The sequence below is a fragment of the Podarcis gaigeae genome (genome assembly GCF_964106915.1).
Source record: "Podarcis gaigeae genome assembly, chromosome: 1".
In the NCBI taxonomy this organism is placed as follows: Eukaryota; Metazoa; Chordata; class Lepidosauria; order Squamata; family Lacertidae; genus Podarcis; species Podarcis gaigeae.
Genome location: NC_139678.1, coordinates 129,845,183 through 129,870,400, shown reverse-complemented (window position 1 = coordinate 129,870,400; position 25,218 = coordinate 129,845,183). Strand labels below are relative to the sequence as shown.

The window sequence follows — 25,218 nt, the reverse complement described above, 5'->3', positions numbered from 1 at the left end:
AGGCGCACTTTCGCTAATGGGGTCTCCTGCTGCCGCCACGCCGCTAGAACGTGACTTCTGCTCGAATCCTGGGGCAAGGTTTGCTACCCAGAACACCTACTTCCAGGTTAGCAGAGCTCGTTACCCAAAGCGTTCGTAAGGAGGACGGTACGTAACCCGAGGTTCCACTGTATATATCTATATATAGAGAGAGGCCAGAAATGGGATGTTGTGTTGGAAACTTGTGCCTTTAAGACACAAGATCTACCCACCCTGGACGAATGGCAGACAAAAGTGATAGACTATATGGAACTGGCGGAAATGACTAGCAGAATCCAGGACCAGGGAGAAGAGTTGGTGGAAGAAGATTAGAAGAAACTCAAAGACTATTTGCAGAAACACTGTAAAATTAATGAATGTTAAAATGATGTCGGATTGAAATGAAGTGGCCTTAGCAACAAGGTTAAAAAGAATATGTAAAAATGGATTGATAAAGGATGAAAATATAAAGTTATAATACGTTAAGATATAGAATTAAGATAAAAACAAAGATGGTAAGGATTTGCTGAATTAACCATGTGAACTGGAATACAAAAAAGGGAGGTGTGAGGAGGTGAGGGAAATAAGTAAATGAAATTTAAGATATGAAAAGATTGATTTGTTTTTAACTGTTTTCTATTTATTTTTTCTGTATTTTGCATTTTTTTCTATGTATTTTTGTACTTTTTGTATTTTTCTTTTTTCTTCTTTTTTATTCTGTAACTTTTTTCTCTTTGTAAGACTTTAATAAATATCTTATATAAAAAAAGGAAACTTGTGCCTTTAGTCCAGGCAGGTAGGAAGTCTGACAGGAGGAATGTTGGGTACCAACAGAAAGGTCTACGATGAGTAATGAGGAACAGATGGCAGCCCAGAGTTGCCACAGGCAAGTTTCTGTTCCAATCCTCAAAAGTGGAGGGCGGGGAGCAGATAAAGGAATTTTATTGTCTATATGTGTAAAGAAAGATCCTGAGTTGAAACGCCCTGAACTGTATTACTTCAAACTGTAACTGTGGACTAAAGGTAAAGGGTAAAGGGACCCCTGACCATTAGATTCAGTCGTGACCGACTCTGGGGTTGCGGTGCTCATCTCACTTTATTGGCCGAGGGAGCCGGCGTACAGCTTCTGAGTCATGTGGCCAGCATGACTAAGCCGCTTCTGGTGAACCAGAGCAGCACACGGAAACGTCGTTTACCTTCCCGCCGGAGCGGTATCTATTTATCTACTTGCACTTTAATGTGCTTTCGAACTGCTAGGTTGGCAGGAGCAGGGACAGAGCAACGGGAGCTCACCACGTCGCGGGGATTCGAACTGCCGACCTTCTGATCGGCAAGTCCTAGGCTCTGTGGTTTAACCAACAGCGCCAATTGCATCCCGTAACTGTGGACTACTTGTCTGCAAATTATCTCATATACAGTGGAACCTTGGCTGTCGAATGTAATCCGTTCTGGAAGACGGTTTGACTTTCGAAACGTTTGACAACCGAGGTGCAATTTCCAGTTGGCAAAATCCATTGAAAAAAATATAGAGAAATGTGCCTCGGAAGCCGTTCGACTTCTGAGGCGCGTTCGAAAATGGAAGCGTTCACTTCCGGGTTGTCGGTGTTTGAAAACCGAAACGTTCGACTTCTGAAGCGTTCAGAAACCAAGGTTCCACTGTATACATGGGACACCACATGCAGTTTGAAGTGGTATAGCCTAGAAATAGATCTACTAAAAAGATTTAACTTTTGGTCTAGACCAGAAACTAAGGGGGATTTCGCTAAACAGGAGGAAGGGGCTTTCTTCAAAAATGAAGGACTTTGCTCTGGGACAGGAAGCAGTTTAGTTTTGGAAATGTCAGATAGTTCCCTTTCCTGTATCTCACAGTGCTTCCCAACTAACCAACAAAATTTATATACCGCTCGATTGTATGAAAGTCACTAAGAAAAGATATAATGGAATTATGGATAAAAACAGTTAAAAAACAGATATTTTAAAATACTAAATTATTGAAAACAACAACAACAACAACAACAACAACAACAACAGCATGTAAATCGTATATGTCTGAATAGGCTTGCCTAAACAAAAATGTTTTAGTAAAGGTAAAGGGACCCCTGACCATTAGGTCCAGTCGTGACCGACTCTGGGGTTGCGGCGCTCATCTCGCTTTACTGGCCGAGGGAGCTGGCGTACAGCTTCTGGGTCATGTGGCCAGCATGACTAAGACGCTTCTGGCGAACCAGAGCAGCACACAGAAGCGCTGTTTACCTTCCTGCCGGAGCAGTACCTATTTATCTACTTGCACTTTGGCATGCTTTCAAACTGCTAGGTGGGCAGGTACAGGGACCGAGCAACGGGAGCTCACCCCATCGCGGGGATTCGAACCGCCAACCTTCTGATCGGCAAGTCCTAGGCTCTGTGGTTTAACCCATTTAAACAGGCACCAAAAGAAGCACAGCAAAGGCACCTGGCTGAAGTCAACCGACAAGGAGTTCCAATATTTATTAGATGCCACCACACTGGAAGATTTATTTCTTACGATGATGGAATGATTATCAGGTGGACCTGCAACAGAGCCAGTTCTGTAGATTAAAGCAGCCAAGCTGGCACGTTTGGGGAAACGCGATCCTGCAAATAACTTAGTCCTAAGCTGTTAAGGGATTTTGTGTATTTACCCGTGTATAACATGCCATCGTGTATAAGACGCCCCCTAGTTTTGGGGACTTAAAACTAAGAAAACAGGGGGAAATAGCCCAGAGTTGTTGAGGGGGGAAGGATGGCCCACAGTTTTTTGGGGGAGATTGCAGAAAACCTCTCCCCCACAAGAAAGTCTCAATCACACTCATTGCCAAACGTACCAATCAGATGGTCGCAAAAAGCAGCCCCCAATCACCAGCCAAAATGTCGCTGAAGTGGCCAATCAACAGCAGCCTTTGACCCAGCCAACAATCAACCGCCCTATCGCCGAAGACAATGTCCTGGTCGCAGAAAAAAAAAATCCCCAGAGCCATGTTCCAAGGTGAGAGACTTCTGGGAAAAGATTTATAATGAATTTTTTAAAAATGTTGAAATATACATTTATAAAAAAAACCAGAGACCTTTTTCCTTGGAATAATAGGTTCTGAACTGCCCAAGAAAGATGTAAAGTTATTTTTGTATGCCACAACTGCGGCTCGAATTTTAATAGCCAAGAAATGGAAAACACAAGAACTACCAACTGTGGAAGAATGGCAGATGAAAATGATGGAATATATGGAGCTGGCTGGCTTTACTTGAAGAATCCGTGACCAAAAAGAAGAGGAATACCAAGAAGAGTGGAAGAAATTTAAGGACTATTTGAATAAATACTGTGATATTAAAGATTAGAAATTACTTGAAAGTACCAAAATAGGCCTAGGATTAAATTAAGAGTTAATTAAATAAATAAGGTTTAGAACTTTAAGGAAAGTTAAGAAATTTTATTTTAATTGGAATATTGTGTTTTTAAAAAATGATGTCAGAAAACTGCTACATTTTAATTACAAGGAAATTCAGATGCGAAGGCTCAGAGGAAGCCCAAAAGATGTTTATGAGGTTAGAAGTCTAAATAATTAATTTGTGTTGTTTAGGTGTTTAGGTTGTTTAGGTATTTACCTTGTTTTTATTCTCTTTTTTGTTTATATTTGTGATCTTGTCTTCCCTCCCCCTGTTTTTCTTTTGTTGTGATATGTGTTATATCTGCAAGAAACTTAATAAAAATTATTTTTTAAAAAATAAAAAACCCAGTTCCATCTGTGCAACATTCCATGTATAAGACGAACCAAAATTTTCAACATACATTAATCAGAAATAACCTCGTCTTATACATGGAAAACTATGGTATATGCACCTCGATTTATCCTGCAGGCAAATGCACGACCCCCAACCACCACCCAGCAGGGGTGCTGTATGCTGGCAGGGTGTCCTCCCTGCCGGCAATCACGTTGCAGCATTCTGCACTAACCAAGCATATGGGAGGCTCCACACAGAGCGCACTGCAGCAATCCAGCCCTGAAGTCACCAATGTTGTTGTTGTTGAGTCGTTTAGTCATGTCCAACTCTTCATGACCCCATGGACCAGAGCATGCCAGGCACTCCTGTCTTCCACTGCCTCCCGCAGTTTGGTGAAACTCATGGTAATAGCTTCGAGAACACTATCCAACCATCTCATCCTCTGTCATCCCCTTCTCCTTCTGCCCTCCATCTTTCCCAACATCAGGGTCTTTTCCAGGGAGTGTTCTCATGAGGTGGCCAAAGTATTGGAGTCTCAGCTTCAGGATCTGTCCTTCCAGTGAGCACTCAGGGCTGATTTCCTTCAGAATGGAGAGGTTTGATCTTCTTGCAGTCCATGGGACTCTCAAGAGTCTCCTCCAGCACCATAATTCAAAAGCATCAATTCTTCGGCAATTAGCCTTCTTTATGGTCCAGCTCTCACTTCCATACATCACTACTGGGAAAACCATAGCTTTTACTATATGGACCTTTAAGGTAAAGGTAAAGGTACCCCTGCCCGTACGGGCCAGTCTTGCCAGACTCTAGGGTTGTGCGCTCATCTCACTCTATAGGCTGGGAGCCAGCGCTGTCCGCAGGCACTTCCGGGTCACGTGGCCAGCATGACAAGCTGCATCTGGCGAGCCAGCGCAGCACACGGAAACGCCGTTTACCTTCCCGCTACTAAGCAGTCCCTATTTATCTACTTGCACCCGGGGGTGCTTTCGAACTGCTAGGTTGGCAGGCGCTGGGACCGAGCAACGGGAGCGCACCCCGCCGCGGGGATTCGAACCGCCGACCTGATGATCGGCAAGTCCTAGGCACTGAGGCTTTAACCCACAGCGCCACCCGCATCCCTATATGGACCTTTACTGTGGTCAAATTCTGCCAGTCCAGGAATAGCCATAGCTGTCACACACAAGGCGATTCTTCTAGCCGCTGAGGCTACCTGGGTCTCCAGGGGCAGAGTTTGTTTTCTGCACTGGAGGACTTTGGGCTGAATCCCTTCCAACTCTGTGAATCTGTGGAATTCTCTCTCTTTCCAGAGCATGTTTGTGATCCTCTTAATTTTTCATACGACACGCTCCCAAACAAATTCACAATCACAGTTGGGAGAAGCTGGGCAGTTTATGGAGTGGAGTGGTGAATGTCAGGGAACTGCCATCGGAGCCAGAGGGAGAGGGAGGGCTCCAGAGGGGTTCCGGAGAGCGTCACGGGAGGGAGAGAAGCAGCCCATCTTCTGTGGAAGGAAATCAGCGTAGCACCAGTGGAGAAGGGGGGCAGATGGGGGAATCGGAGAGGAGGCTCCAGGACTCCTCACCAGAGACCAGCGGGGAGAGCATGGGTCCTCCGCTGCCCACACCCTCCCTGTGCAGAAGGCTTTCGCGCAGAGAGAGTAGGAGGAGACTAGGCGCCAAAGAGCTTCTTTGCTGGAAGAAGTTCAAGAAATGCCCACTGATGGATTCTGCCAGCGATTGAGACAGCCACGGGTGAGTGGCTGTCCGAACAGAAAGGGTTCACTCAGGCGACCCAGCCAGGTGTGGCGACGATTTACGCACAAGCAACCCCTAGAACCATTACAGAGAAGCTGGGCAGTTTATGCTCAAGAATTAATGCAATGCATGAATTATTTTTTTTTGCCAGTGAAGTTGGGCTACTGTGATTCCCGGCCAGCCTCCTTGCGTTACGAGCCGCCGAGTTAATGTTAGCACAAATGCATTTGAATGAGAAATGGAAAGAGTCTTGAGACGCCTGATATTAATCCGAGGGACTGAGAGCTTTAAAGCTATCTTGGGTGCTTTGATTAACAACTTCTCCTCTCAAAAAACATGTCGCCTTGGGAATCAGTAATCTTAGGGTATTACACCTAATAGAAATGGCTTAAAGAGGATTACCCAGAAGAGACCTTTGTGAGGCTTTGGAGACTATATGGGGCCGCAGGTCTGAGCTCCCTCAGCAAGGTAATAAAGCCCTTCAAGGTTTGATAAGAAATGGGAATCCTCAGCCTGCTCCCAAAGGTTCATTGACCAAGTCCGGGATTATTTGCTGGGACATCAATTATTCTTTAAACATCTACCCTGGGAGCACAGGCATGTTATTTACGAGCGTCGTTTGGTGAATAGTTTTCTTTTTCAAAAAAACCCACCTAAGCACTAAAACGTATATTTGCCAAATAAGGTTGACTTCATCAGGAGTACGTTAAACTGATTTATTCAGCAGAAATCCTAACAAGAATATCTCTGTTAGAACCTACAAAAAGTCACTATGCAGTGAGCTAGCTATTGCGTTCATCCTAACTCTTTCTTGGACTCGATGTTCTGCAAGAAACACCAACAAATGGAAAGAGGAAGGAGAGAAGCAAGACCTGGGTATGGTAACCCCCCCCCCTGCAGTTTGAAATAAGAGTCAATAATATATTGTGCAGACAATTAGCAGCAAGGCTTGTTGTTGTTTAGTCATTTAGTCGTGTCCGACTCTTCGTGACCCCATGGACCAGAGCACGCCAGGCCCTCCTGTCTTCCACTGCCTCCCGCAGTTTGGTCAAACTCATGTTGGTAGCTTCAAGAACACTGTCCAACCATCTCGTCCTCTGTCGTCCCCTTCTCCTTGCACCATCTTTCCCAACATCAGGGTCTTTTCCAGGGAGTCTTCTCTTCTCATGAGTTGGAGCCTCAGCTTCAGGATCTGTCCTTCCAGTGAGCACTCAGGGCTGATTTCCTTAAAAATGGATAGGTTTGTTCTTCTTGTAGTCCATGGGACTCTCAAGCGTCTCCTCCAGCACCATAATTCAAAAGCATCAATTCTTTGGCGATCAGCCTTCTTTATGGTCCAGCATTCACTTCCATACATCACTACTGGGGAAAGCATAGCTTTTACTATATGGACCTTTGTTGGCAAGGTGATGTCTCTACTTTTTAAGATGCTGTCTAGGCTAGAGGTTACAGGGGTAAAGAAACCCACCCCCCAAGGCATCACAATTCAGATCATGAAAGTCTGGAGCCTTGTTTGTAACCCCAGTTGTTGACTTGGAGGGGAGGTCTAGGGTGCTGTGACATGCTCTCTCTCGACTAATAACCCAGATTTTTTGCATTAGGCAGGGATTCTGGTCCAGGGAAACAGGAATTAAGATACCGCAGGATAGGTTTAGTGATGCATAATGGACAATACTGATTTTTGACATAGCTTCCTAGTTGGATAGCCATCTGTTCTATTATAAACAGCCTCGGCCCAGTATACCTGAAGGAGCATCTCCACCCCATTGTTCTGCCCCAACGCTGAGGTCCAGTACCAAGGGCCTTCTGGCGGTTCCCTCACTGCGAGAAGCAAAGCTACAGGGAACCAGGCAGAGGGCCTTCTCGGTAGTGGCACCTGCCCTGTGGAACACCCTCCCACCAGATGTCAAGGAAATAAACAACTACCTGACATTTAGAAGACATCTGAAGGCAGCCCTGTTCAGGGAAGTTTTTAATGTGTGACATTTTAATCTTTGTTGGAAGCTGCCCAGAGTGGCTAGGGAAACTCAGCCAGATGAGCGGGGGACAAAATTATTATTATTATTATTACTACTATTATTATTATTATTATACTGTATTTGGCTTTTTTTTTTTCAGTTATACAGAGTTATATATTTGACTGGTATTCCACTGTGGGAGAGCTTATAGAACCTCCCTGAACACTGAAATCCACCAAGATGTTTCTTTTACTTTGCATAAGTTAAGCAAGTCCAGCTTTTATTGATACAGAATTTGGACTGCCAGGGTACAAAACTACCTACTAGTGTGAGAGCAGGCCTCTTGCTGCTTTACAAAATAAATTGTGTCCGACAAAGCAAACAAACTGAGCTACAGCTTAGATGAAAGGACAACTTAACAAGTCCATTTTGTTGAGAGATTAGCTAGCACAGTACTGACTTGACATAGAAGAGATGTGAAACAAAGAGCACTTTTGTTCAGATCCACAGAGTTGGATTAAAGCAACTTTGCCTTTAGTGTAGCATGGCGGCCATTCAATGTCAAATCCTAACGCAGCTCCGTAAGATAAGGTTGTAACAATATCATCAGAGAGTAAGGAACAAGCTGTAAACAACGAAACCATGGAATTCTAAGAAGGGAAGGTGGTCTCCCAGGACACTCCGATGGACTGGATTATTCTTTGTGTCCACTTTGGCCTCTTCAGTAATCCACTGAGGTTGTTTATTTGATGAAGAATCCATATTCCTATCAAATTTATTTGTTTGGATTTGTATGTTAACTAGCCTAAGGTTTCCCCATTCCACAGCTCCAGAGCACAAACCTCACCCCCATCCTAGCAGCAACCTTTCTCGCCAGACCCCCATTAGACTGTATTTGTTACATCTGGAAATTCAGTAATAATAGTAATAATAATAATAATAATTTATTTATACCCCGCCCATCTGGCTGGGCTTCCCTAGCCACTCTGGGTGGCTTCCAACAAAATATTAAAATACCATAATACATCAAACACCCCTCACCTGAAGATACAGCTTGACTTACAAAACACGGATATTCCAAAACTGCTCTAATTCATAAGGTAGAAGAATCTACAGTGGTACCTCGGGTTAAGAACTTAATTCGTTCTGGAGGTTCGTTCTTAACCTGAAACTGTTCTCAACCTGAGGTACCACTTTAGCTAATGGGGCATCCTGCTGCTGCCGCCGCCACCATGCGATTTCTGTTCTCAACCTGAAGCAAAGTTCTTAACCTGAGGTACTATTTCTGGGTTAGCAGAGTTTGTAACCTGAAGTGTCTGTAACCTGAAGCGTCTGTAACCCAAGGTACCACTGTACTAAAAAGATAGCACAAAGTATTTGTACAGAAGCGGCATGTTAAAGAGATCACAAAATGTTCCAGATAGAGACAGATGATTTTAAGGGACACCTCAATCCTTGTTAATATACAAAATATTGATGCAATGTAGTTCCAGTCTATGAGGATTTGACCTAACGTCACTGAAAATTATGGCATAGATACCAAAATCAATGGATGAGGAAAGGCGAGGAAGTGGTGTTTTTTTTGCAAACAGTTTTGCTTCTTTTGGTAATTTGGTAGAGAAGCTGAAAACAGCCCACTCTGGAGGTTCAGAAGTGAGGTTACAGGGAACCAGGCAGAGGGCCTTCTCGGTGGTGGCGCCTGCCCTGTGGAACGCCCTCCCATCAGGTGTCAAGGAAATAAACAACTACCTGACTTTTAGAAGACATCTGAAGGCAGCCCTGTTTAGGAAAGTTTTAATTGTTTGAAGTTTTATTCTGTTTTTAATGTTCTGTTGAAAGCCGCCCAGAGTGGCTGGGGAAACCCAGCCAGATGGGTGAGGTAGAAATTAACAACAACAACAACAAATTGGCATTGTGATGTCACACAACCATACCTTATTGGCTATGTCACATTTTGATATCATCTGGCTACAGCATGCCCTGTAAGCAGCTGGGGTCATGTTGCCAGCAAGAAGGATTCAATATATTGGTTCAAAAAATGCAGCCAAAGCACAAAAACCATGAGAAACGCAAAAACTTCCCAAATGTTAAATGGCCACACAAAATCCACCCCCTGCCTCTTTTCCATGCAAGTCATTTGCTTTGTGGACATTTAAGGTGAAGGTAAAGGGACCCCTGACCATTAGGTCCAGTTGTGGCCGACTGTGGGGTTGCGGCACTCATCTTGCTTTACTGGCCAAGGGAGCCGGCGTACAGCTTCCGGGTCATGTGGCCAGCATGACTAAGCCGCTTCTGGCGAACCAGAGCAGTGCACGGAAATCCCGTTTACTTCCCGCTGGAGCGGTACCTATTTATCTACTTGCACTTTGACGTGCTTTCGAACTGCTAGGTTGGCAGGAGCAGGGACCGAGCAACGGGAGCTCACTCCGTCGCGGGGATTCGAACCGCTGACCTTCCGATCGGCAAGTCCTAGGCTCTGTGGTTTAACCCACAGCGCCACCAGTGTCCTTATTGTGGACATTTAGGACAGCCTTAATGTTAAATCAGCTTTAGTTTTGGCAACATGCTTGGGCGTAGAATGCAGAATAGTCCACGGTGTATTATATACACTGAAGGTATTTACAGCTTTCAGTGTTAAGGTATCATCATAAAAACCAGGGGAAACTGTTTTAACAATTTCAGTCATTTCCGCTCCTCTGTCACGTGATAAGAAAACAGCCAGTGTAGTCTGAGACTGGGGAGAATTTAAGAGTCTAGCACAGGGCACAGAAGCAGAGACACTCATTTCTGCTTACACAATCAAAGGGACTCCACTTTATAGCTTACTTAGCATAATGGCCAGTTTATCCCTGAAAGGCCCCAAGCTTTTCACAGAGCAGTTATTAACTTGGGGAGGGAAAGCGAGGCTTGATCATAATTCTGGAGAAAGGAAATCAAATGCCATAACCTGCTTTCATATGAACATGTAGCAACTTGGCACATATAGGAACGGGTTGGGATGGGGAGGCGGTAAAAAAGATGTTTCATGACCACAGCAGACCCCTGGTGAGGATGTGTACCTCATTCCATCACATGAATCTATCTCAATTAGCCTAGCAGAACACGAAATCAACTGAAGAACGGAACGGCAACTGAAATATATCAGTTGCCATGCTCACTGTTAGACCATAGGATAGTGGCTCTGGTTCTTCCTTAGCTACCAAAATCTACATCACCCTTGCATTTAAGCACTTCTGTAGAAGCCACAGATAAAAATAAATTGTCTGCTTGCCAACAAAGTTCTGTATAGTAAAAGCTATGGTTTTCCCTTTGACCAAACTGTGGGAGGCAGTGGAAGACAGGAGTGCCTGGCATGCTCTAGTCCATGGGGTCACAAAGAGTCGGACACGACTAATCGACTAAACAACAACACTGGTTTTCCCAGTAGTGATGTATGGAAGTGAGAGCGGGACCATAAAAAAGGCTGATCGCCGAAGAATTGATGCTTTGGAATTATGGTCTGGAGGAGACTCTTGAGAGTCCCATGGACTGCAAGAAGATCAAACCTATCAATTCTTAAGGAAATCAGCCCTGAGTGCTCACTGGAAGGACAGATCCTGAAGCTGAGGCTCCAATACTTTGGCCACCTAATGAGAAGAGAAGACTCCCTGGAAAAGAGCCTGATGTTGGGAAAGATGGAGGGCACAAGGAGAAGGGGATGACAGAGGATGAGATGGTTGGACAGTGTTCTTGAAGCTACCAGCATGAGTTTTACCAAACTGTGGGAGGCGGTGAAAGACAGGAGGGCCTGGCGTGCTCTGGTCCATGGGGTCACGAAGAGTCGGACACGACTAAATGACTAAACAACAACAACAACAAAGTACAAACAGCCCCATCTAGGTGAGCACGTAAGGAGGCAGAAACTGTGAGCTATGAAAAGTGTCACAGGGTGGCGAAGGACGGATGGCACTCTCTGTCCCTACTCTGCCAGCCCCCAGTAGGCTACTAATTTTTTTCACAGGCTAGTAACTTATGTGGGCTTATTTGCAAGGCTGGCCAACATATACTTCTCAATAAATTATTTGGGAAACACAACTATTTTTTTGTGCATTGTCCCCATAATACTCGACGTATATTTATTAGACTTCGGGGGAGCACCTTACCCAGTGCTGATCATAATCAGATGGCCTTCCTCTGCCCTCCTCTTCGTCGTAGAAAGGTAAGCCTTCTCGTCTTGCTTGATGGTACTCCTTCCGTAACTTCTGGATGCGATCTGCAGTTCCAACATGTGGATGGTCACTGGAGAATGAAGAAAATGTAGCATAAGTTTACATCGCAGATGTAAGCACAGGGTCCATAGCTGTCAACTTACAGATTTGAAAATAAGGGACCAGCAGCCTCGAAAATAAGGGATCAGCAGCCAAAATAAGGGACCAACAATTACTTTGATAAAATACATATTTTGTTGCGTGCAAATGGCTTTAGAAACCTATTAGGTCCATAAATTACCATAAAACATATATTCAACACAAAAAAACAGCAACAATTTGTTGTTGACAAAGGACAGCTGGACATAGAAAGGCCCCCATTACCTTCAGTAGCTTATTTAAGAGACAACATCAATAAGGGACAGCAGTGGGACATGGCACTGGGATAAGGAACTGTCCCACCAAATAAGGGACACTTGACAGCTATGACAGAGTCCAGGTGGAATTCATTTTCAGTTCAAGTTGTAGTGAAAACTTTCATTTTGGATATGTGCACAGGCAGGCTAGTTAGGGCTCCTGCTTGCACTGTTTACACCAGGGGTCGGCAGCCTAAGGCCCATGGGCCACAAATAGCCCATGGGGGTTGTTTAACCGGCCCATGGACCCCCACCACCCACTCAGGGACTTCTGCCGCCCACTCGGTCAGCTCCTATGGACCGCCTTCCGTGACGCTGGCCGGCTTCCCATTGGCTGCAGGAAGCTCCTGCAGCCAATGGGAAACTGCACACGCCTCCTCCACACTGGAAATAGCATTTGCACATGTGTGCGCACGCATTCCGGCCCACCGCGGCGTCTGCGGGACCGTGAACCGGCCCAAGCCACAAAAACTTTGCCGGCTCCTGGTTTACACCTTGCCTCCAAGCCACAAATTCAAGAAAGCAAATCAAATATCTTTAATACGGTCTATGACCAGAAAGCAATTTAAAAAAAATATGACATTATAAGTAGTATTGTACTACAAATAACAGTGGGAATATGGCCAATTCACAGAATTGGTGCTTATATTTATGACCAGGTTTCGACTTTTAAGGTTTTAAGAATTCAATTCAAATGTCACTACTGTTTATTGTCGTTCCTTCGGTGTTTACAATTTGAACTCGGTTGCTGACATCATTGCTCGTCTTATTCTTGTTGCAATGTAACAGTACTTTGCCACAAGAAAGCAAAATATTTAACAAATGAAATGGAACATGTTAATATTTATTTGGGTCTGTCCACATTGCAAGTTTATTTTGGGTCACCGCAGAGCTCACCCTGAAACACCTACACCCAAGACATCTGGAAACCTGTGCAGACACCTGGGTTCAAGTTATTCCTCTCTGAGGTGGGGAGAGGAGCAATGTTCCTGCCACAACTTAACTTTCAACCTGCTACTTAAAAGAAAAGTGTGTTTCCATGAAACAATTCTCCGGCTTGGCTGCAGTGATTGCTATGGCTCGGTTGGCTACTGAAGTAATTTGTTCACAGTTAGAACACTGTGGTTGAAAGGGCTGAGAGATAGTTGGGTGGGAGGAAGGAGACAGTGATGTTTGAGATGCATGATCAGCCTCTAAATTACAGTAATGTTAAGCTTGCATTAGATGCATAAAGTAAAGAAAGAAATGGAAGTGTATGCGGGGTGGTGGGGAATACTGCTAGCTGGCTAAGATTTATATTTCCTGTCTTATGCGGGTTTAAATATAAAAATACTTAAACTCATTTGATTCACAGCGACGTTTATGGATGCCATATATACATTCCCCATGCCTGCCCAATGTGGGTATTAAATGTCAAGGGAGAGGGAATAGTTTTTGATGAATGAGACCTCATTGGGTAAATAATATAGGCACACTGTGGAAACCAAGCTCCTGATCTGGGCACTCTAAGTCTGTTGATGCAGCCTAGAATAGCATTAGCTTTTTTTGCTGCTGCAACACACTGTTGCCTCATGTTAAGCTTGTGGTCCACCAAGACCCCTAGATCCTTCTCACATATACTACTAGTAAGCCAGGTGATCGCCGTCTTCTATTCGTGCAGCTGGTTCTTCCTGCCTAAGTGCAGAACCTCACATTTGTCCCTATTGAAATTCCTTTTGTTAGTTTGGGCACAGCTCTCCAATCTGTTAAGGTCATTTTGAATCCCAATTCTGTCTTCTGTGGCATTAGCTACTCCTCCCAGTTTGGTGCCATCTGCAAATTTGATGAGCATCTCTTCAATTCATTCATTCAAGTCATTTATAAAGACGTTGAACAACAACGGGCCCAGAACAGAACCCTGAGACACCCCACTTGTCACTTTCTTCCAGGATGACAAGGAACTTTTAATCAGTACTCTTTGGGTTCAGTCAGCCAACCAGCTGCAAATCCATCCAATAGTTATCTCTTTCAACCTACATTTTACCAGCTTCCATGAAAGAGTATCATGGGGGACTTACTGAAATCAAGATAAACGATTTCCACAGCATTCCCCTGATGCAACAAGCTTGTAACTCCATTAAAAAAAGAAATGAAATTTGTGTGGCATGACTTGCTTTGAGAAACCCAGGCTGGGTCCTTTTTTAAGTGCTCACAGAGCAACTGCTGAATTATCTGTTCTAGGACCTTTCCTGTTAAAGCTATGGTTTTCCCCGTAGTGATGTATGGAAGTGAGAGCTGGACCATAAAGAAGGCTGATCGCTGAAGAATTGATGCTTTTGAATTATGGTGCTGGAGGAGACTCTTGAGAGTCCCATGGACTGCAAGAAGATCAAACCTCTCCATTCTTAAGGAAATCAGCCCCGAGTGGAAGCCCTGAGTGGATCGTGAAGCTGAGGCTCCAATACTTTGGCCACCTCATGAGAACACTCCCTGGAAAAGACCCTGGTGTTGTGAAAGATGGAGGGCACAAGGAGAAGGGGACGACAGAGGACGAGATGGTTGGACAGTGTTCTCGAAGCTACCAGCATGATTTTGACCAAACTGCTGGAGGCAGTGGAAGGCAGAAGTGCCTGGCGTGCTCTGGTCCATGGGGTTACAAAGAGTCGGACATGACTAAATGACTAAACAACAACAACAACAACAAGGAACTTTCCTGGTATTGATGTCAAGCTCCCTGGGTGGTAGTTACCTGGGTCTTCTTTCCCCCCGTTTTTGAAGATGGGGACAACATTTCCCCACCAATCTGCAGGGACCTCAGCTGTTCTCCAAGAATTCTCAGACAGAGGCTCTGAGATTACCCTTGGGTAATCAGACCCTGGAGGTATGAATTCCTTTAAAGAAGCTAGGTGTTCCCTTACCACCTCTGTTCCTAAATTGGAACTGCCGCTCCCTCCTTACATCATTTATTCTGTTACCACCAGGTTGGGCATTGCTTTCCTTTTGCATGAAAACAGAGGCAAAGTAGGTGTTGAGCAGTTCCGCCTTATCTCTGTCACCCAATAGCATTTCTCCATCTTCTCTGTGCAGAGAACCTACCACTTGCTTGTTGTCCCTTTTGCTTTGAACACAGCCAAATTAACCCCTTTAAAATTATTTTTAACCTTGTTAATGGGGAGGCTTGCAGTGCGGACTTAGTGTGTCAGTGAGAGTTGGGTGCCCTGACTTCCGTAAGTGAGAGCACCAGTGACATAGCGTGGGTTGTCAGCACCCGGGGCAAGGCAAGTAATTTGCACCCCCCAACCCGTGGATTTGCGCCCCCTAACCCGTGGATTTGCGCCCCTAACCCTAACCCCCAGATGTTGTGCCCGGTGCAGACGGCCCCCCCTGCACCCCCCACGCTACGCCACTGGAGAGCACTTTTCACTAAGGCAAAGAATCCGGAAGTCAGTTCTGTCCCTGGGCAAGGACAGATAGTCGGAACCAATGCCTAAGCAACCACTCACTTGGATGTATTTAAATAAAGTTGTGGCCAAAATCGTGCCAAAAACCCAAACCAAAATTGATGTGTGATGTGTGAGTTATTGGGGGGTGGCTTGGGGACCTCGACACGCAACTCTGGGAAATGGGGGTGCAGAGGTGGGGCGCTGGAGGGATCTTTGCACCATGGCACCGGGTATGCTTAAGACAGCCCTGGAGAGAAATAGTAATGCGAAAGAAATGACTGTGATGCCCAATCATTTAAGAGTTCTGAATTTCAACTTGGCTCCTGACAATTACATGAATATATGAACCGCATTCAAACTCAGCAGATGAATTCAATCAGGGCCAGGCAAATATCGCATACATAATCTATTAGTTTACCCCAAAGAAACCGGAGCATTGAATTCAAACAGAATGAAGTCATCAGTAATAAAAAAAAGAAACTGATAAGGCAATATTAAAAAAAAAGACCACCATTTTCTCACATTTTCAAGAAAAATCATACTTTGACTGCAACCTATTCTCCCATCTGACTATAAATACACATATTTAAAAATATGGGTTTGATCAGATACCAATTCTAAAGCAAAGGAATGAAGAAGATGGGTATTTTTTTTTAGTTGCATAGGATGAACAAATGATTGTCCTGAAAAGAAATCAGACCTTAAAATAGAAATATAAAAGAATTATGCCAACTTCAAAAATAATACTTAAAAAATTTATACAATAAAGAATCTCGCTGGAATGCATCAATAAGACTTGTGATCAGCATTTAAATTGTAAGATGGTTAAAGAGAGCTGCATTATCCCTTTCCTTTTATGGCTGCCCTGAAACTACAGTTTTGGAATGGAAAATGGATGGGCTATGATTGAACCCACCACTGTCACTATTTCTGAATTGCCTTTGATTCGTCCTGGTGTTAAACTTTCATTCTTCAACTAGTCAGTCCAAAAACTAAGGTGTCTAAGTCCCCAAACCCAGTGAACAAACTGTGCAGTCCCCATGCAGTTCTGTGTTCTAGCCCAGATGTGAATTAAATGCTCCAAAAGTTGTTTGTCAACACAAAAAAAACAAAACCTCCGCCAATCCACTGATAATTATTGTAGCCAATTCAAAATTAAAATTGGATGGTGTACTTGTAAAAGGGTAAAAGAGTATTGGGAAATGATCCATAATGAATTGAAAAAAATGATTTAAAGTACTCCCCGCCCAAACCAAAATCAGAGTCCTTTTTGTTGGGGATAATTCAGAATGAAATCCCCAGGTGTCAATAAAGGGTTATTTATGTATGCCACTAAGTGAGGAGGAATTAAAGAACCTTTTAATGAGGGTGAAAGAGGTGAGCGCAAAATATGGTCTGAAGCTCAATATAAAAAAAACACACGAGGATCATGGCCACTGGGCCCATCACCTCCTGGCAAATAGAAGGGGAAGAAATGGAGGCAGTGAGAGATTTTACTTTCTTGGGCTCCATGATCATTGCAGATGGTGACAGCAGCCACGAAATTAAAAGACGCCTGCTTCTTGGGAGAAAAGCAATGACAAACCTAGACAGCATCTTAAAAAGTAGAGACATCACCTTGCCAACAAAGGTCCGTATAGTAAAAGCTATGGTTTTCCCAGTAGTGATGTATGGAAGTGAAAGCTGGACCATAAAGAAAGCTGATCACCAAAGAATTGGTGCTTTTGAATTATGGTGCTGGAGGAGACTCTTGAGAGTCCCATGGACTGCAAGGAGATCAAACCTCTCCATTCTTAAGGAAATCAGCCCTGAGTGCTCACTGGAAGGACAGATCCTGAAGCTGAGGCTCCCTCCACTTTGGCCACCTCATGAGAAGAGAAGACTCCCTGGAAAAGACCCTGATGTTGGGAAAGATGGAGGGCACAAGGAGAAGGGGACACTGTGGCCCATGTTTTGTTAGCCCCAAAATGGAAAACGAGCGAGGTCCCAACCAAAGAAGAATGGCAACTTAAATTGACACAATATGCACAGCTTGCAGACTTAACATATAGAACAAGAGAACAAGAAGAACAAACATTTAAAGAAGATTGGAAAACGTTTATGGAATATATGGGGGGAAATTGTATACACTTGAAAACGTTGGCAGCATTAAGATAAATTCAACAGCGTAAACAAGTTTTGACAGATGTAATACTGGAATACTGAATGGTTTAGTTTTTGTAAAATACGCAGGGATTTATGATACGCAAAATGAACCATGGAAAGAGAAGAAGGGAAGTCACTGATATACTGATGTAAAAATGAGTACTTTAAATGGTAAAACAGAAAAATTAATAAAAATTGTGTGTGTGTGTGTGTTTGTGTGTGTGTAAAATGGGCCTTTTGCTCATATCACCCAGGGAGGTAAATTATTGAGCTGCTATCTGTATGTCACTAGCAAAAGCAGCCTACCTGCCAGGGGAATAATCTCTCCCATGTTAGCGAGAAGCCTAACCCCTGCTAGTTGTAAGAATGGGGAAGTGGTGGCAGAAATGACTGGCAGAATCCGAGACCAGGGAGAAGAGTCGGTGGAAGACGATTGGAAGAAATTTAAAGATTATCTACAGAAATATTGTAAAATTAATGAATGTTAGAAAGATGTTGGAATGAAGTTACTGTATTTGTCGCACGATTGGGCGCACTGGACCATAGGACGCACCTAGTATTTTGGGGGGGAAATAAAGGGGGGAAAATTTCCCTTTATTTCTCCCCCAAAAGCAGGTCAGGGAAACCGAACCAGGTCGAGGAACAGCGGAATAGTGGCCCTGCGCCTCCCTGCTGTCCCCCGAGCTTGTGGGGCTGGCTGATGTCTGCCTGGCGCGCGGGGCACTCTGCTTCAGCGGGCCCCACCCGCCAGGCAGCAGGCTGCTATCCGCAGCGTGGGGAGCCCTGTGGGGAACTCCTGCAGGGCTCCCCACTCTGCGGATGTCTGCCTGGCGCGAGGAGCGCTCTGCTTTCAGGGCGCCCGACACTCCGGGAAGCAGGCTGCTATCCGCAGCGTGGGGAGCCCTGCGGGGAACTCCTGCAGGGCTCCCCACTCTGCGGATGTCTGCCTGGCGCGAGGGGCGCTCTGCTTCAGGGCGCCCGGCTGCTATCTGCAGCGTGGGGAGCCCTGCGGGGAACTCCTGCAAGGGTCCCCACGCTGCGGATGTGTTCCCGAAGCGCCGGGCGCTTTGCTTTCAGGGTGCCCGACGCTCCGGGAAGCAGGCTGCTATCCGCAGCCTAGACACGGCTAGCGGAGCGCTAATCCCGAAACTTGGGGCGTGCGGAGCTCAGCGCGCCCCAAGCTTCTGGGTGCCGGCAAGGTCTAGACAGATAGAAGAGACCTTGCCAGCACCCAGAAGCTTGGGGCGCGCTGAGCTCCGCATGCCCCAAGCTTCGGGATTAATGCAGCGCTCCACTAGCCGTGGGAGAGCTGGGTCTCCCATGGCTAGTGGATAGCTTCCTGAAGCCTGGAGAGCGAGAGGGGTCGGTGCGCACCGACCCCTCTCACTCTCCAGGCTTCAGGGAAAGCCTGCATTCGCTCCATAGGACGCACACACATTTTCCCTTGCTTTTTAGGAGGGAAAAAGTGTGTCCTATGGTGCGAAAAATATGGTACATGGCTTTAGCAGAAATGCTATAAAGAATTAAGTACAATAGATTGTAAATGGATTAAAGGGAAAAATAAGGTTAGAATGTGTTAAGATAAATTATAGGACAGAAAATTGAGGAAGATGGAAAGGATTTGCCGAAACAATTAATTGAAGTGGAATACAAAAAAGGGAGGTGCGAGGAGGTCGCTGAAACAAGTAAACGAAAGATAATAATATTGAAAGTATTGGATGTGTTTTTAATTGTTTTTGTCTTGTTTTGTTATGTATATGTAGTGTTTTTGTTTCTGTATTGTATTGTATTGTTTTGTTATGTTTAATTCTTTTTCTTTTATTTTTGTAATTTTCAAATTCTTAATAAATATTATTTCAGAAGAAGAATGGGGAAGTGGCTAGGCCCTTTGGCAGGGAAAAGTGTCTTTCACAATTGTCACCTTCTATGTCCAGAAGGCTGATCGCCAAAGAATTGATACTTTTGAATTATGGTGCTGGAGGAGACTCTGGAGAGTCCCATGGACTGCAAGAAGATCAAACCTATCCATTCTGAAGGAAATCAGCCCTGAGTGCTCACTGGAAGGACAGATCCAGAAGCTGAGGCTCCAATACTTTGACCACCGCATGAGAAAAGAAGACTCCCTGGAAAAGACCCTGATGTTGGGAAAGATGGAGGGCACAAGGAGAAGGGGACGACAGAGGACGAGATGGTTGGACAGTGTTCTCGAAGCTACCAGCATGAGTCTGACCAAACTGCAGGAGGCAGTGGAAGACAGGAGTGCCTGGAGTGTTCTGGTCCATGGGGTCACGACTAAACGACTAAACAACAACAACAATGCCCACTATGTGGCATGCAATGATGACTTGCATTTGGGTTGGTGGTGAACAGCGTTCACCTAATGTGTACACAGCACATATGGTGCCACTGCCTTCCTCACCCCCCTCACAGTGCAGCTCAACAAAGTCGGCATTGATGCCTCTATTTGGTTATGGGGCGGCTACCAAGTGGTGTCAAATCTTCCCCTGGGATAAATGTGCCAGCACACTTCATCCTGAAACTGACAGTATTATGCAGGGCACTGCACCGGAAATAAGGCTCTGTCCTCTTTTGCGGTTTAAAAATCAAAATCCCCTGCCTTCCAACGGGCAACGTTGTGCAGCCACAAGCCTGTCATGCAGCATTTCAGGAAAGGCACCACCAAACTCACAGAATTCTGTCAAGTGACACAGCACTGACAGAAAAGAAGAAATTGGGCGCTGCCTCCAGCTGCGGAGCTTCATAAAAACCCCACACACAATTCTGTCAAACTGGTTTTTGTCCACTGTCAAAAACACTGATTGAATGGGCTGCATATTCTGTCTTATTTCCTTTAAAGCAGGGGTTCTTAAACTTTCTACCCCCAGGTCCCACTTGAGAGAGCTGAAAATTTCCGACACCCAGCAGTCACAAAATGGCAGCAGGAGGAGGCAGTATTTGGCACAATCACCTGGCAATTACAGGCATAATTTTCTACTGATATCTAATCCATCATTCCTAGATTATTTGCCATATCCTTTGGTCTCCTCAGGGATAGATAGCTACCTTTCCTCCCCACCCAATTGTCTTCTAGCTAACTTAACTCAGCATGCAAGGACTTGCTGGTGGTGGCACTGGGTAGCCTGTGGCACCAGGGTCCACTGGAAAATGCCCCAAGGCATTTGAGAGAAACAGCCTTACTTGGTCAAATTCAGGATCAAGTCACAGCTTTACCCACGTTGCCAGTTAAAATAATTCCACAACCAAGCACTCAAACTGGGTTGAGAACTTCATTAAGAGCAAAACCAGGGTGCTTTGCTGAGCAGAACTACTAACAACGAGTTACAGATAGGTAGCCGTGTTGGTCTGCCATAGTCAAAACAAAAAAATTTCCTGCCAGTAGCATCTTAAAGACCAACTAAGTTAGTTCTTGGTATGAGCTTTCGTGTGCATGCACACTTCTTCAGATCTGAAGAAGTGTGCATGCACACGAAAGCTCATACCAAGAACTAACTTAGTTGGTCTTTAAGGTGCTACTGGAAGGATTTTTTTTTACTAACAACGAGCAACAGAAAGGAATGTGAACCATATTTAAGTATCTGGCTAAGGGGCAATGGGGTTGCTGGGAAACATCCCCAAACTGCCAAGCAAGAAATAGATATCCCAATATAACATTATTCATGCGTGATGTTCCATGCCCTGCCTCTGACCCTTTGTGATAAAGCATAGAGAGCCATGGATGTCATGCAGCTGGTTCAGTCAGGCTCCTTCAGTACCTGTGTGTCGTAGTTGCCAAGTGTGCAATTTAACATTTAATGTTTTGGGGAAGCAATCAACGAAGGAGGGGGGGGGAAGCATTATTTAACCCTGTATTATTATTATTATTATTATTATTATTATTATTATTATTATTAAAAAGCAGAGATATCACCTTGCCAACAATGGTCTCTATAGTTAAAGCTATGGTTTTCCCAGTAGTGATGTATGGAAGTGAGAGCTGGACCATAAAGAAGGCTGATCACCGAAGAATTAATGCTTTTGAAATACAGTCGTACCTCGGGTTAAGTACTTAATTTGTTCCGGGGGTCCATACTTAACCTGAAACTGTTCTTAACCTGAAGCACCACTTTAGCTAATGGGGCATCCTGCTGCTGCCGTGCTGCCGGAGCATGATTTCTGTTCTCATCCTGAATCAAAGTTCTTAACCTGAAGCACTATTTCTGGGTTAGCGGAGTCTGTAACCTGAAGCGTATGTAACCCGAGGTACCACTGTATGGTGCTGGAGGAGACTCTTGAGAGTCCCATGGACTGCAAGAAGATCAAACCTATCCATTCTGAAGGAAATCAGCCCTGAGTGCTCACTGGAAGGACCGATGCTGAAGCTGAGGCTCCAATACTTTGGCCACCTCATGAGAAGAGAAGAGTCCCTGGGAAAGATCCTGATGTTGGGAAAGATGGAGAAGGGGACGACAGAGGACAAGATGGTTGGATAGTGTTCTTGAAGCTACCAGCATGAGTCTGACCAAACTGCGGGAGGCAGTGGAAGACAGGAGTGCCTGGCGTGCTCTGGTCCAGGGGGTCACAAAGAGTCGGACACGACTAAACAACTAAACAACAACAACAATTATTATTAGATGGCATTTCATTCTGATCACCTCAGTGTGGCAATGGTACTTTCCTTTCATAAAGCAGGTGCCATTCTTTCATGTTATCAGTTCAATATCAGTGGCATACAATATGTATTGCTAGGCCTCAGGTACCACACAAAGGTACCTTGGCTGCTTCATTCCTGAGAACCTGATTTGGATGTCAATCAACAGAGCAACTGTGGTTTTTTTGGTAACGACTGATGTCTTACTGAGCTTCCTTTAATAAAACACAGTGCGTAGGTGCATTTTGTTTCCCCCCAAAAGTATTTTGCTCCTGGGCCTTTCCTGTCTAAATTCATATTGTTGAACTCATATTTTCAAACTGCAGGCGACGGCAGCAGAACTTTGGGTTTAACACCGTATCTGCCCCCATCATGTAAAAAGTGAGGGCTTGGAGGGCAATTTCATAGCAGAAGAGGAACGTGGGTGAAATGAATTAAACCCTCTGGCTGGCTGTTGCTTCCTCTTTGAACCTCCTTCATAGGCTATCCTAGCTGGGCTCTTGACACCAGCTCCGGACTGGAGATCCTACACCTTTGTGCAAATTAACTGAAACAAACTATGTACTTTATTGTACAAAAGTCACATATACATGTACAAAAGTCACATATACGTACATTAGTAACGGATATGATCTCTGCTATTTTTAAGCAGCATTTGAACACGGTTTGGCATGGAGTCTACTCGTTTCAAACCATCACTGTTGATTTTCGAATCCCTGTGCTGCACTTGAATCAGTGCCTGAATGAGCCTCTCTATAGTCGTACAGTCTACAGCACGGAAGCGACTTCTGCATATAGCCGACAAATTCTCAATGGGATTTACGTTCGGGGAATTCCCTGGCCAATCAAGTACCTGTATTTGCTGCTCTGTCATGAATTTCTTCACCACTTTCGATGTGTGACAGGGGGCTAGGTCCTGCTGCAATATCCCAGTACCGCCAGGATACCTCTTTTCCAGCTCTGGAATAACTCTCTTTCATAGAACCTCAATATATTGTGGCGAGCGCATCATTCCTTCTATTGGCTGCAGGCTTCCGACACCATAATGATCAACTGACTTTTCATGCTTGTTTTGAGTACAGGATTATAAGCAAGATAGAAAACATGTTTTATTTCAATTAATTTGCACAAGGGTGCTAAGTTCCAGGGAGCGAGAGGATCCTGCAAAGAGCTGAGCTTACCATCACAGTCCGGGATGTCACACACCCTCACAATCCATGAAGGTGTAAGGTGGCTGCTTCTGGTAGCGGATGCGATACAGCCTGCCCTCCACCCCATAAGTTGCCCTTCTGTCATCAGATGTCATGGGAGAAAACACTGCCCCATCACCAGAGTTGAAGTAAGATTCAGCCACCAATTCAGTTGGCTTGTTTAGGAAGAATTGGGCGCCATCTTGTCCTTTGTCTCAGGAAACAAAATGTATTGGGCCAGCCCAATTCTGTAATAGACGGAGCCAGAGGCTGGGTTTAGGAAGGAGTCTGTGAAGCTGTGTACTATTACTGAGTTCATACACTCCAACGTTTCTCCGATGAAAATAGGGACGGCTTATAATAATAATAATAATATTATTATTATTATTATTATTATTATTATTATTATTATTATTATTATTACAGTGGTACCTCGGGTACAGTGATGTGTGGTACAGTGGGACATGGGTGGCGCTGTGGGTTAAACCACAGAGCCTAGGACTTGCCGATCAGAAGGTCGGCGGTTTGAATCCCCGCAACGGGGTGAGCTCCCGTTGCTCGGTCCCTGCTCCTGCCAACCTAGCAGTTCGAAAGCATGTTAAAGTGCAAGTAAATAAATAGGTACCGCTCCGGTGTGAAGGTAAACGGCGTTTCCGTGTGCTGCTCTGGTTCGCCAGAAGCAGCTTAATCATGCTGGCCACATGACCCGGAAGCTGTACGCCTGCTCCCTTGGCCAATAAAGCGAGATGAGCGCCGCAACCCCAGAGTTGGACTGGACCTAATGGTCAGGGGTCCCTTTACCTTCACCTTTACCTCAGGTTACACATGCTTCAGGTTACATATGCTTCAGGTTACAGACTCCGCTAACCCAGAAATAGTACCTCAGGTTAAGAACTTTGCTTCAGGATGAGAACAGAAATCGTGCAGCAGCAAAGAATGAAACCCCACCACCCCAACCCCATTTTGATTGATTCTGGCAGGAGGGGAAGAAATCATCCCATTCAGAAACTAAGAAAGACAACTGTGTACTGATTGGAGGAACATGTCGATTCCTATAGCTACAATGCCATAAAAGTCAAAACAGAATTCTATCTACAGACAGGAACATCCCTGTCTTGTACGTACATAAAACGTGTGGGAAAGCACTCCTGAATGGTATTGTTCATTTATGGTATCACTCACTTTAAGAAGTCAAGGCTGGTGAATTTCAAAGGGTGCGTTACAAAGGCTACATTTACGATGCCAGCATTTTATTTCAGAGCAGTGAAATCTTGCATGTTTTATCGAAGCGCCTTCGCAGCTTCAATAATAGGAAGAAAGAAAAAGAATACTTGGGGGGGGGGGAATGATAAAAATAAAACCCACACTAAAAAAATATAACTCTCCAATATTTCAAGCTTTCATCTTTGTCAGCCATGGAGAGAAAAGATAGTTTACAAGGAAATGAGCTTTTGATGTTTACATCTCTACTTGAGCAAATGAATGATACTGCGATAGAAGAGCTCTCTGACAATTCTCTAAGATAACAGAAGTTAAAATTCAAATAAAGAGTACTCAAAATGTTTAAAAAACCCCACAGCTTGCAGATTTTGCAGCCAAAATCAGCCGCAGGCCTCCGATTTCTGTTTTTCCGAGCCAGGAAAAGTCTATGAACTGGTTAAAAAGAAAATGGGGGGAGAGTCAAGGTACGATACTACCAAAATGGAGATTCCATGCCATATCTTATAATTATTGCAGTGGCAAAAAAC

The 25,218-nt window shown here is 44.7% G+C and overlaps 1 protein-coding gene across 2 annotated transcripts in view; it reads right to left on the bottom strand.

Annotated features, from left to right (window-relative positions):
* The window catches only part of PARD3B (par-3 family cell polarity regulator beta), a 616,930-nt gene that overhangs the window by 103,406 nt on the left and 488,306 nt on the right, over positions 1–25,218 (bottom strand). For both annotated transcript variants that reach the window (XM_083705169.1, XM_083705170.1), the window contains one exon: positions 11,605–11,740. In XM_083705169.1, coding sequence (XP_083561295.1) covers positions 11,605–11,740 — 136 coding nt within the window. The remainder of the gene's footprint in view (positions 1–11,604; positions 11,741–25,218) is intronic.